Source organism: Sinocyclocheilus rhinocerous, unplaced genomic scaffold (assembly GCF_001515625.1).
Source record: "Sinocyclocheilus rhinocerous isolate Xijiao unplaced genomic scaffold, SAMN03320098_v1.1 scaffold584, whole genome shotgun sequence".
In the NCBI taxonomy this organism is placed as follows: domain Eukaryota; kingdom Metazoa; phylum Chordata; class Actinopteri; order Cypriniformes; family Cyprinidae; genus Sinocyclocheilus; species Sinocyclocheilus rhinocerous.
In genome coordinates, this window is record NW_015630348.1 from 3,624,884 (window position 1) to 3,637,660 (window position 12,777).

The following is a 12,777-nucleotide window of genomic DNA, read 5'->3' on the forward strand; positions in this document are numbered from 1 at the left end:
AGACTGGCGGCATACGAATGTTTCATGAATCACACGTGAACTCTGTCGTAAGTTAATTTGTGCGCACGGATCTGCGTACGTTTCTACGTTAGATTGATAAATGAGGCCCATTTTGTCTAAAGTTTCTACAGACATTTTGACTTCTTTATAGGGTTAATCACAATTGCATTAAAGGCAGAGTAAGTGATTTTTCAAAAACACTTTAGAAAACTGATTCGGGCCAAATCGCAAAACAAACTTGTAGCCAATCAGCAATAAGGGGCGTGTCTACTCGTGATGTGGAGGAGAGCGCGTTCAGTGCATGGGACGGACATTAGCCGAGCCGAGCGACAGAAAGATAGAGATGGCGGATAAACCCCTGATCTAAATGTCACTGCAACAAAGTTAGTATACATTACCCTGGCTCCACCATTTCTCCAGTAACATTGACCAATGATCCACCTCGCGGGTCATTCGGACCATCGCCAAGCAAGCCTCTGGGTGGGATCCCTGGAGGGCCTTGAGGGGCCCCTCGCATTGGGGCACGTGAGTCTACCATCGGCACTGCGAAAAGAAAGAACATTTACATGAAAACTGATTTTGAAAAATGTGCACACTTTGTCAAGACTCAAAAAAATAATTGGCTATAGAATCAAAATGATGAAAGAAACTAGTGTCAAAGCGCATTACACAAACATTTCAAAACTTGGACATGTCCTTTTATTCAATCAAAGAACATGAATAATAAGGTTGTATTGTCAAGCACATGTTTCGCAGGTATGACACCGTTATGATACACCAAGACAATTCCTGAAGCGTCAAGGAAATTAGACAAAAAGGTTCCACTTCACGAACAAAAGGATATTTTTTCACCTGTCACAGTGACATTGATAACAAAGAGGATTTCAACATCTTTACAAAGTGAAACTCATCGATACTCAGCTCTATTCTGCTGCATTGGCACATTTCATTAGGAAACAAGACTTCATTGTTCAGGTTTTGGAAATGTTACAATAAAAGGTTAAAACTGTTTACAATGTGTTGTCTTTACTCCTCAAGCACTTTTGTTTCAGCGATAATACAGCAGAACACACCTATGTTCCAACACTATTCATGACCATGTGATAATCAGTGATTAGTGCTGTCAACTGTGCCTTTTAAAATGTTTTTGGGGTCAATTGTTTGAACAGTTTCACTTTTCTCTCTAAACATCTATGTGGAATTTTGCACACTCTCTTTGACGCGAATGGACGTTCCATTTACTGCTGTCAAATGACTCAAGAGTGATGCTTAAGGGTAGGAAGAGATTAGTACACTACAAAAGGTGCATGTACGGGTAAAACAATGAGAAGGTGAGACTATTGACAGGCCTGTTCTGAGCAGACCAGCGTTATACCCATGATACCTTGAGGCCGCTCGATAGCAGCCTGCCCAGCTGCTCCCACAGGAGAGTCCAGAAGGTTTCCTGGGTCAGCATTAAGTGAAAAGAACAGGAGAGAGAACTGAGACAGCGCATGGTAGCACTTACTGATATTACCCAGGGATGCTTGTACTGATGTTAATGGACATGGGTTAGAGTAGTGGTCAATATAGGTTTTTAATTGGCTAATGCAGATGCAAATATCTAGGAATCAAAGTGTCCTATATAATGCAATATACCAATATATAAAACTATATATAAAAGTTTGGAGTCGGCAAGATTTTGTAACGTTTTTGAAAAAGTCTCTTATGCACACCAAAGCTCAAATCTATTTGATGAAAATTACAGTAAAAAGTAATATTGTGAACTTTTACAATAAAAAAATGACAATGTAATTTTTTCCTGTGAACTTTCAGCAGCCATTATTCCAGACTACAGCATCACACGATTCTTCAAATATAATTAAAATATGCTGACTTGGTGCTCAACTAATAGTTCTTATTATTACCACAGTAGAAAACAGTGCTACGTAATAGTTTTGTGGCAGTGTTAATTTTGACAGCAAATTTGGATTTAGTTTTAGTCATAGTCTTTTGACTAAAATGCCATTTAGTTTTAGTCATATTTTAGTCATCTGAATTGTTTTTAGTTTTAGTCTAGTTTTAGTCGACTAAATGTCATGAGATTTTAGTCTAATCTACAGTAAATTTAGTCGGCTCAAATCTAATGGGTTTAGTTAAAGTGCATTTATTAAGCATTTCTCTAAAATTTCCAAACTCATTACATAGGTTTGATATTAAGGTTTGATCATGATAGACACCGATTTAACTGCGGTGACACACAACATGCCTTTATTTTTAAAATAAATAAAACCACATTCTTTCAAGCAGACATATTTATTTCTATAAATAAATTTAGATAAATTTTTAGGACTACTAAAGTTTTTCAGTCAAGAGCAGTGCGTGATTTTCTGTCTTTCTTTTGTTGCTTGATTAACATCAATGACTCGGACAATAGCAACTAAATTAGGCTGCTATCCGTTTAAAACCGAATGCACAGCTGCAATGGATGCAATGTACTGATACACGTTCTCCATACTGTTTACCTTCACTTAAACGACGTAATCAACTGTGTTTATGTGAATACTCATCAAAATTGACAATTCGACATCATTTTGTGTGTAATTCTCCATTCAAGCGACGCGAAAGAGTACTCGCGCGCTGTGAGACGCGCTTTCTGTGCGTGTATGCTTCAGTGTGTGCGCTCAGAAATCCGGACCGAATTGAGTTCTCCCTTGCGTCGTCAGATTTATCTATATGTCTGCTCTTCTCTTACTCCCACATATTGAAATTTTTTAATGTTTTATGCGACGTGCAGCAAGTGTATGTTAGCTTATGTCCCGCCGGTTCATATGTACGCATCTAACCTCCGAACCACGCAGCAGATTCGTTCTGAATGAATCTCTTCCCAAATCGTCCCTCCCTAACATTTGTCTCGTTTTTATTCGTTGACGAAAATGTCAATAGATTTACGTCATAGTTTTTGTCATTCAAAGAAAGTTTTAGTTCGTTATCGTCTCATTGTCGTCGGTGAAAAAAAATGTTGTTGACGAAAATCATTCGTCAACGAAATTAACAGTTTTGCGGAAAAGTGAATATATATATATATATATATATATTAGTGCTGTCAATCGATTAATTGATCGTTAATTTAAATGACGATCGATCACGGAAATGATCGAAAATTGACATCCCTAATATATATATATATATTTTATTTTTATTTTTTTTCAAGATTCTTTTACTGTCACTTTTGATTCATTTAATGCATCCTTGCTAAAGGTGTTTAATATAAAGTTTAAATATATTTTTAAAAATGTTACTGACCAACAAACTTTTTATCAGTAGTGCACACACACAAAAATGAGTAAAAAATTTTATAGTTTATATATAATTATATGCCATCTAAATGTTTATGGTTGAGTATCTTGGCACAACAACACTGACCAAACCAAATGTTTGAGAAAATGCAAAAAAAAGCACCTTGAAGAGATGTGAATGAAAATGAAATCACTACATAAAAGCCTGTAAGTGCAGCAGACTTGCTGCCCAATACTGCTCACTTGCGGACATAAATCATGTAGTGATATCATAATTTTCTCACAATGACTGTGAATGTCCTAAATTGTATAAAACAACAATACTACTTCTAAACACTGAGCAAATACTTAATTTGTTGAAAAAACAAATGCTTGTAATGGTAACAAATGTATATGATAAAATACAAACAACAGTCACAGCAATATCAAGTGTATAATCATACAAAAATAATTCTGAATGCCTAAAATGAATACCTGGTCCTCTATCCATCGGCACAGGGCCTCCTGGAGGGATCCCTATCTGAGGTTGCATCCCACCTGTAAAAGGAGAGACCAAAGGTAAACCGCTATAACTATGCACACGCATACATAAGCACCAAAGTAATCCTAGGACAACCAAGCTTACCAGCTGGTCCCATAGGTCCCTGTCCTGGCATTGGTCCGGGTACTCCACCTCCCATCTGTGGAGGCTGCATCATCTGAGGGGCTCCGTTCACATGCATACCTGGCTGTGAGTCAGAAGATCAACAGAAGATTATTCGTTAGCACCATGAATGAGGAGGAACGGCTCGACTGTCCATGAACCCAACTCATGAACCCCAGACACAAGACACAATCTGTGAAAGATTGCGAATGTTATTAAAGCACAAAAAGACTAAAACACCCTACCAATCAAACGCTTGAGGTCAATAATATTTTTTTAAAGAAATTAATACTTCTTTAGTAATGATGCATTGAATTGATCAAAAAAGATAGTACAAATGTTTATAACGTAAAAAGGATTTCCATTTCACGTGTGAAATAAATGCTCTTTTTAATCAAAGAATCACGAAAATAAAAAATGGTTTCCCCAAAAATATTAAGCAGCAGCACAACTGTTTTCAACATTGATAATAATAAGAAATGTTTCTTGAGCAGCAAATCAGCATATTAGAATGAATGATGGATCGTGTGACACTGAAGAATGGAATAATGATGCTGAAAATTCACATGAATAAAAATATTAAAACAGAAAAAAGTTTCTAAATTGTAATAATATTTCACAACATTACTGTTTTACTGTATTTTTGATCAAATAAATGCATGCTTGGTGAGAATACAGAATGAATGATCGTGTGACACTGAAGAATGGAATAATGATGCTGAAAATTCACATGAATAAAAATATTAAAACAGAAAAAGTTTCTAAATTGTAATAATATTTCACAACATTACTGTTTAACTGTATTTTTGATCAAATAAATGCAGGCTTGGTGAGAATACTAGACTTCTTTCAAAAACAGTTGTGTATTAAAACAAACAAGTACTACTATTTAATGCATCTCATGATACAAGTGTTCAGGAAAGGATAAAAGCTGTAATACTGACCATTGGCTGAGGCTGAGAGACAGGCACATTGGGCTGAGGGAGGGGCTGATTAGGTACTGGTACCGCTCCAGGCTGAGGACTTGGGTTTATGGGCTGAACCACAGCTGGACGGTGGAGCATTTTCTATGAGAATAACAGATGATTTTTCTCTTGATCTTTATATGGCTTAAAATGCCACACATTCAAAAACAGATAAAAACTACTGTCACAATCCCTGTTATTTGCAAGAATGTTTAAGGAGGTTAATAGGATGTTCTCAGTCTTTTCCATTCCTGTACTAAGACACTTTCCATTTCTCTATAGTGCGTTGCTACAGAGGCATTTCATGATCTTACCAGAGCGATTTCAGGGTCCACAATCCTCATGACCACCTGAGCCTGCAGTAGGGCATAAGCGAGCTGAGGGTTCTGCAGGAGCATGTTCCTGGCCTCCTGGGGACTGTTCTGCACACATAGCTGAACAAACAAGAACAGGACGATAAATCGAACAACCACATTTTTAAGATCCGTAAGGCTTCAAATAAACAATTAATGATACTTTTTGCAAAAATATTTTGCATCCGAAAGTGGAAGCACTTCAAAATTCTTCCCCCATTTGCAACAGCACTATGAACTGCTGTACGAGTGTTGCAGCAGCTGGTTGGCAGCAGTAATGACAGACTTTTTTTTTTATTTTAAGACGGAGCCAAAGTTTGTTCAGTAAACCACTGTTTAAAAAAAAAGGAAGAAAAAAAGGTATTTTTTTATTTTTCTCTGTCTTAACATACCAAACAATGATTTAAATATCAAAGTATGTACCGAACTGACTTTTTTCAAATCGAATTATTGGAAACAATAAGATTACTAGCAGTTAAAGGAATAAACTGCCCAAAAATAGAAATTATGTCATCATTTACTCTCCCTCATGTCATTTCACATCTGTATTACTTTTGTTTATCTTCTAAATAAAGATATTTTTACCAAAATCAGAGAGATTTCTGTGGCTCCATTGAAAGTCCACAACTTTTAAAAGTTAATAAAAACATCAAATTAATCCATTTGAATCTAAGCAGTTAGATCCGTCTTCTGAATTAAAAACATCGCTTTTTTTAATGAAAATATGTAATTTAAGGTTTTATGCACATATAACCCTTAATCTACACAGATACAAAAGGTTTGTCTTCTACAAACTTTTTTGCAACTTTAAAGTTTTGAATGAATGGACTGTCAATAGAGGAATAGGAAATTTTCCCAATTTCATTAAAAAAATATATGCATTTCAAAAATAAACAAAAGCCTTACGAATCTGAAACAAGGTGAGGGTAGGTAAATTATGATTTTTGTTTTTGTTTTTTGTGAACTAATCCTTTAAAGGGGTCATATGATGCGATTTCAAGTTTTTTTTCCTTTCTCTTTGGAGTGTTACAAGCTGTTCGTGAATAGATAAGATCCCTAAAGTTGCAAAGACTAAAGTCTCAAATCCAAAGAGATATTCTTTATAAAAGTTAAGTTGAGGTATTCGGCCAATCATAATGCACTGGATAGCTGGCCAATCACAGCACACCTCGCTTTTCAGACCGATGAGCTTTGTAAAAATCGACGCGTTTCAGAAAGGCGGGGCATAGAGGAGAAACAATAATGTACAGTATGTGGAAAATAATGTGTTTTTTTAACCTTAAACCGCATAAACACATTTCATTACACCAAATACACAAATGTTCTTTTTAGCAACATCATATGACCCCTTTAAGTAACTTGCTTTCTACATGTATTTTAGACCCTCTTGATCGGAAACTTCAGTCTTAAATTTAACAGGCCACTTTCCTATACTCACCTTCATCTGTTTCATTAGCTCAAACATCTGCTCGGGAGGCAGACTGGCTACTGCCCTGCTAATGGACTCTGGGGCTTCTTCTGGTGTGCAGCCGTCTCCAAAAGGGGACTCAATAATTGGAGCTCCAGTCCCCAAACCTGTGGAAAAAAGCATGCAGGTCAAACAAAATGGCCATTTCTAGTACGAAAGATTTAAAAATCAAAAACTCAAACTGCCTTGTAATATTTAATAGAATATTACACTTTAAAACGCAAACTTACTTTTGAGCTCCTCTTTATTTTTCTCACTAGCAGCGTTATCGACGCGGAGGGCCCTGCCACTAAACTCTCTGCCATTCAGGTTGCGCATGGCACTGAGCGCCGTCTCCTGATCCTGGTACTCACAAAAGCCATATCCCTTTGGCTTACCTGTTTCTCTGTCATACACCAACCTGCAAGAAGTGGTTTTTTTTTTTGGTTTTTTTTGATAAGCACTAGGTTTCCTCTAAAGTGACCAAAGCATGCTGTTTCAAGCATTATTGTGCATACCTAAAACTGACGACAAGTCCAACCTCTGAGAAGATGTCTTTCAGCTGCTCCTCTGTGGCCTCATATGGGATGTTTCCCACTATTACCAAAATACAAACAATAAGGCAAATATAGAACCATGGTGCAAACTGGTTTACTGTAGCAGCATCTGTTTTGAAGCTCAACACGTTGTTTTATTGGTGATATGCTACTTTTTACCACTTACACCACTGCATCAGTCCATCCATATCTGCAGTAGTTTTTCACCTATTGATTGTGTAAACGTGAGCATGTATGTAAAATTTGCAAATAATACGATTTCTAATAATAATTTATAAGTCTAGCAAATATATACTGTAAAATAAGGTGTTACATAATCTTATTCCAGAGTTTTAGTTGTCACTAACTGTAGGTGAGTGAGGTTTAGCTTAGCAGCTATTGAAACTTGTGAATAGTAACGTTAGATGTAAGAAACAAACTAACCTAATCTCTTCATACATACCGAAAACTGAGCGTAACGAGCGGTCCACGGCCGGGTCTCTGGCAGCTGCAGCTGCCGCAGCAACTGCTGAATTCGCCATATATTCAATGATAAAATTACAGCTAACACGATAAATGACCAACATAGACCGATGAGAAGCCAGAGTCCGTGTAGTAAAAATAAAGATGGCGCTACACGACCGGTGCGTTGATATTTCAAAATAAGAGTCCGAAGACGCCCTTTATCCAGCATTTAAACTGCTAAAGTATCTCGCTGTCAGAAATATTTTATCATTATTCAGTGCACAACAAGATTATATAGCATCATAAACAACGTACAAGAGAAAAGAAACCCAAAAAAGGAGAATTAAAAATGCATAGTGAATAAAAATAAAAATGCAATATAATACTAATATAATTAATAAAATAATAATATGATTAGGCATATAAATAATTCAAATAAAATACTAAGCTCACAATATTTTTTTATTAATATAATATATCATATTTTCAATGTACTGCCTGGTTGGCCTTTAGCCAAGATTAATATTAATTCAATAATCCACAATTTTTCTTCTTCCTTAGAATAATATGTGAAGTCAAGAAATATACTACATTTTCCCACTATATGCAGGTCCTGAATGTTCTATTTAATACGTCAGTGGTGTAAAACGAAATTTTATGTTACCATGTTAATGCAATGTTACATTTTTAAGGAATGAAAGCAAATAGAGCAGTTTTCTTGATGCCACATGTTCTCCGGACACAGAATTGCTGTAAACGCCCTTCATAACCAAGAACTTTTAAAGAAAACAAAAGTAAATATCTCTGAAGAGTGAGAATCACTACTCAATGTGGCAGTACAAATGTTTTATATCCACTGACAATTGTTTTGACAACAAATTAAAAAATGTTCACAGTGGGAGCTCAGTAGGGGGCCCGACCTAAACATCAACCTAAATATCTCAGAGAAATGTTTCTCAACCCTGTCGCCCTTAGCTCGCTCACTAGAGGGCTGCGTGGCACTATTTTTCTTTTCGTTTCCTTTTGTTTTCTTTTCTGTTGTCTGTAAAGCTTCTTTAGAACAGCATGTATTACAAAATCTCTATACAAATAAAATACAAATTGAAATATTAATTATAATTACAAATTAAAACGTACTTTAAGTAAAGTTCTGGATTTTTTCTCCATGCAGATTAAGAAATATTTTTCACATGTTGCACTATATCTTGATTTGTGTCTTTTTTTAGCTGCTTTAGATTAAATTATTTTAACATATTATTTTAAATAATTTAAAAGGAATACATCACTCAAAAATAAAAATAATTTACCTATCCAAATGTTTTATGAATCCTCAATGGTCTTCTTTTATTGTACAGTATACAAAACACACAGATTTTCAATTCAAAGCCATTGTTCAAAGCTATTGTATGACTTCAGAAGACTTGAGTCAGACTTTTTTTATAATACTTTCATGGTACTTCTGTGCCCTTCTTGCAGTCTAACAGCCTCTGGTCCCTATTCACTTTCACTATATTGAAATAACAGCATGAGCATTTCTCAAAAAACAAATCTTGTATTTTGTTTCACAAAAGTAATGTGGAAAATGGGTTTGGAACAAAATTTCCATTTATTATTTTATGTGTGAACTTTTCCTTGCAAACATCTAATGAGTTTTGGCATCACCGGTTACTGCAGTATAGAGTCTATCTGACACTGATTAAGAACTTTCTTTTATAAAGTATTGTTTGTGAAAAAAAAAAAAAAAAAGAATCTCACTACATGCATTTAGTGTTGCGACCACATGGATTTTGACTTGTTCTTGCAATATACTGTAAATTGATCTGAGTAACATCATACTGTCTTGTCAGTCTTTTGTTTTGTCAGTTTACTTAGTACTAGTACAGCAGGACCAATATATTTTTTTTGTTAAGATATTTTATCTTATTACAGATATATTCATCAAGAACATGTTAATTGTTTTGTTTGTTATTTACTAGCACTGTAAATCATGTAATATGTTCCTTCAGAACCTTGGACAGCTCCAGTCCTGATATGAAAACAAGAAATTGCAAAGACATGATAAGCTATAACTATCAGTTTTCTGTCAATCTGTTTAGTTAGGACAATTTCATCCCCTTTCTTGTCTATAAACCACAAATGAAAAGCAGAAAATTCTTCATTGTTCAGCAATTATTTTGCTCATCATTATGGAGAGTGGAAATTTGATACTATAAACAAATTTATCACAACATCACAGTAATGCTTACAAATGTGGATTAGAGCAACATCTTTCCAAAAGTGATATAGATTATTTTAAATAGTGTTCTAGGTTATTTTATTGGGATAAAAGAGGTCTGGAACTAAACATATACAGAATATTATTTATACTTATTAATACTTAATTTATTAAAATTATTAGTAATTAATAATACTTATTTATCACAACAATTGACAGAAATGTTTTTGTTAGTTGCCATTTGATTTGTGTGGAAACTGTCATGGTACATATAGAAAGCTTCATATTTAGCCTATAAATGAATGCACATTCTAGCATACTAGGATGTCATATGAACAAACCCAATTTCGGTTCTAAAAATATTGAATATCAGTTTCATGTTCATGTTATGCCATTACTAAAATTGGTCAAAGGAAATTGTATTGAGAAATTTATTAAATGTAAGAGAATGTGCATAAAAGAGCTCTTGATACACCACCATTGAATTTTCTTTTTTTTTTCAGCGCCAGTTATAATTTTATAGAGATCTTCAGCTGATAACATATTTTAGAGGTGTTACTGGGAATCTAAAAGATAAAAGGTACATATTTGTGTGAAAAAGTGAAAAGTGATATAACATGTGGCCAAATATGGTGACCCATACTCGGAATTAGTGCTCTGCATTTATCCCATCCAAAGTGCACACACACAGCAGTGAACAAACACACACACCGTGAACACACACCCGGAGCAGTGGGCAGCCATTTTTTTGCTTTTACTTATTCTACTTATACTTTTACTCATTTGTACCTTATTTACCCCTAAATAGTGCATATTAGTACATTAAAGGTACATAATAGTACTGTAAAGTACATATTAGTAGTTAAAAACGTTTTGTCTCTGCTCTGTTGAAAGTTTTGGATACTTTTATCCAAACAATGTTACAGTGCATTTAATGTATAGCCTAGTTTGTGCTTTCCCTGGTTATCAAACTGATCTTGATAACCAGGGAAAGCATTGCAGCACCATGTAACCGATAAGTACTTATTTTATGAGGAAGTCTGCTAAAGTCTACTTTAATTGGAGACTGAATTTGTTGGAACAGCAGTCAAGCAGAAATGCGTGATGCTGGGTCCGCATTAACAGCAGGGGTCGCACAAACACTATTTTTGACTTCACACTAGCATGTTGCTTGTCACCGTCATTAACCAAATGATTTTATTTACAGTTTAGCTAATGACGTTGCAATTTGCCTCATTTTTCTACCAAATTATACAAATATGATTTATTTTTAGCACGCAGAGTTCCTTTTTCATATAGCTATCTGCGTAGAATTAGCGTCATAGACAAAACGCGTACATGGTCAATTGAAACCAGTTCACAAGGAAACGCTACGATCCTTCAGGTGCCACGAGTCGTTGAATGTACCAAATCTCTACAACTGTGACACGAAAAACGCTTGGTTCCACTGGGGCTCGAACCCAGGACCTTCTGCGTGTAAAGCAGACGTGATAACCACTACACTATGGAACCGCTTGTTTCGTGTACTCGACATTACCAAATTGGCCGGTCTCATTACCGCTAATGAATTAAGCCACCGCCTCGAATTTAACAGAACATAAGAGTCTTTGTTTGGACGTGTTGTTGAGGTTGGCTCTGTTTACTTATCATTTCACACTTGGTCACTTGCTATCGTTGGTTACTTGCTTGTGCAATTCAGTTCAGACCTTCAGCGAGGGGTCAGAGCGCCATGCGTTCTGTGGGAACCAAAGTCATCCTAAGTCTGACCAAAGTAGAAGACAACTTTGTTGTATAAATTGCATTAAATTGTAAATGTTTCTTATCTTACTTAATAATATTTTTATTTGTAACGTACAAAACGCTCAATCCACCCATTTAAATAACCATAAATTAGATTTAAAGGGCACTATGTGAAATTAAATAAATAAAACACACTTTGTTAGGCCTGTGGTTGCTGATCTATCTATCTATCTATCTATCTATCTATCTCAGGATTAACCAGTATAAATGAAAGCATCAGTTGACATCAAACCTCAGATATTTTCAGAAGAATTTTTCAATGACACTGTGGGGTTAATATGCAAACAGCTCAATATATTCTCTTCATTACATTGCTTTGGGCAAAATGGATGCATAAAGCTTGATGCACTTTTGAATTAAAAATCACATCACTGTTTCTCGTTTTACCATAAGCATTCTTGTGAAAGCTTAGACTTCTGTTATTTTGGCTGCTTTATGTCAAATAAGAGTTTATGTTTGAAGAGTTTGACAAAGGTTTGACCTTTTTTTGTCAAGTTATTATAAAAAACAAAATATTGTATGTAAGGTAATTAGGCATTGGGGGTTCTGCATAAAGATTAAAAGGACCAGAGTAAAGAACTGCAAAAGACAGTCACTGAATCATGGCAATTTCTTTCATTTACACCCCTAGTGTTTGAATTCTTTAACACCTCTCAGTTTCTGAAAGATAAGCAATTACCCTGCTACCACAGGCCCGTGTAATGTGCAAAGTTTTCTGCTTGGTTTCACTCGCTTTAAGACCCTGATTTTACAGCATAGCCAAAAAGCTAAGATAGTGCAGTCTCAAATGCACGCACAAAAAAAAATGACGATTAGTCACTAATTGCTTTTACCCCCCTGGAAATTAAGTCTATGCCATTGTTAGTTATAAATAAATAACTGCACTATTTAATTGCTGCTGTTGTTTGTATCAATACAAGAACCTATTTAACGTAGCAGGTATTTAAAACAAATTTCTTTGTAAGCTCCCTCTTGTTGCAGATGTGAGATGTAATGTCCAAATAATGAGAAATTACACTGTAAATAAGAGAAATAAAGCTGCAATTAGCCTACAATATGAACACATAATGTATAT

At 35.2% G+C, this 12,777-nt stretch overlaps 1 protein-coding gene and 1 non-coding gene across 3 annotated transcripts in view; both read right to left on the bottom strand.

Annotated features, from left to right (window-relative positions):
• The window catches only part of LOC107740160 (cleavage stimulation factor subunit 2-like), a 13,611-nt gene extending 5,750 nt beyond the window's left edge, over positions 1-7,861 (bottom strand). Inside the window, exons 1-10 of one of the 2 annotated variants that reach the window (XM_016552495.1) lie at positions 7,686-7,861; positions 7,205-7,283; positions 6,938-7,107; positions 6,678-6,814; positions 5,201-5,320; positions 4,866-4,988; positions 3,904-4,006; positions 3,753-3,815; positions 1,385-1,444; positions 399-543 (exon numbers count right to left, since the gene is read on the bottom strand). In XM_016552495.1, the coding sequence (XP_016407981.1) occupies positions 399-543; positions 1,385-1,444; positions 3,753-3,815; positions 3,904-4,006; positions 4,866-4,988; positions 5,201-5,320; positions 6,678-6,814; positions 6,938-7,107; positions 7,205-7,283; positions 7,686-7,809 (1,124 nt within the window). In that variant the 5' untranslated portion in view covers positions 7,810-7,861. The remainder of the gene's footprint in view (positions 1-398; positions 544-1,384; positions 1,445-3,752; positions 3,816-3,903; positions 4,007-4,865; positions 4,989-5,200; positions 5,321-6,677; positions 6,815-6,937; positions 7,108-7,204; positions 7,284-7,685) is intronic. The other variant, XM_016552496.1, reaches the window with a different exon arrangement.
• Positions 7,862-11,341: 3,480 nt separating this feature from the next.
• trnav-uac (transfer RNA valine (anticodon UAC)) lies at positions 11,342-11,414 on the bottom strand. Its single transcript has one exon. It is a non-coding gene; the product is annotated as a tRNA-Val (tRNA).
• Between the last annotated feature and the right edge of the window lie 1,363 nt (positions 11,415-12,777).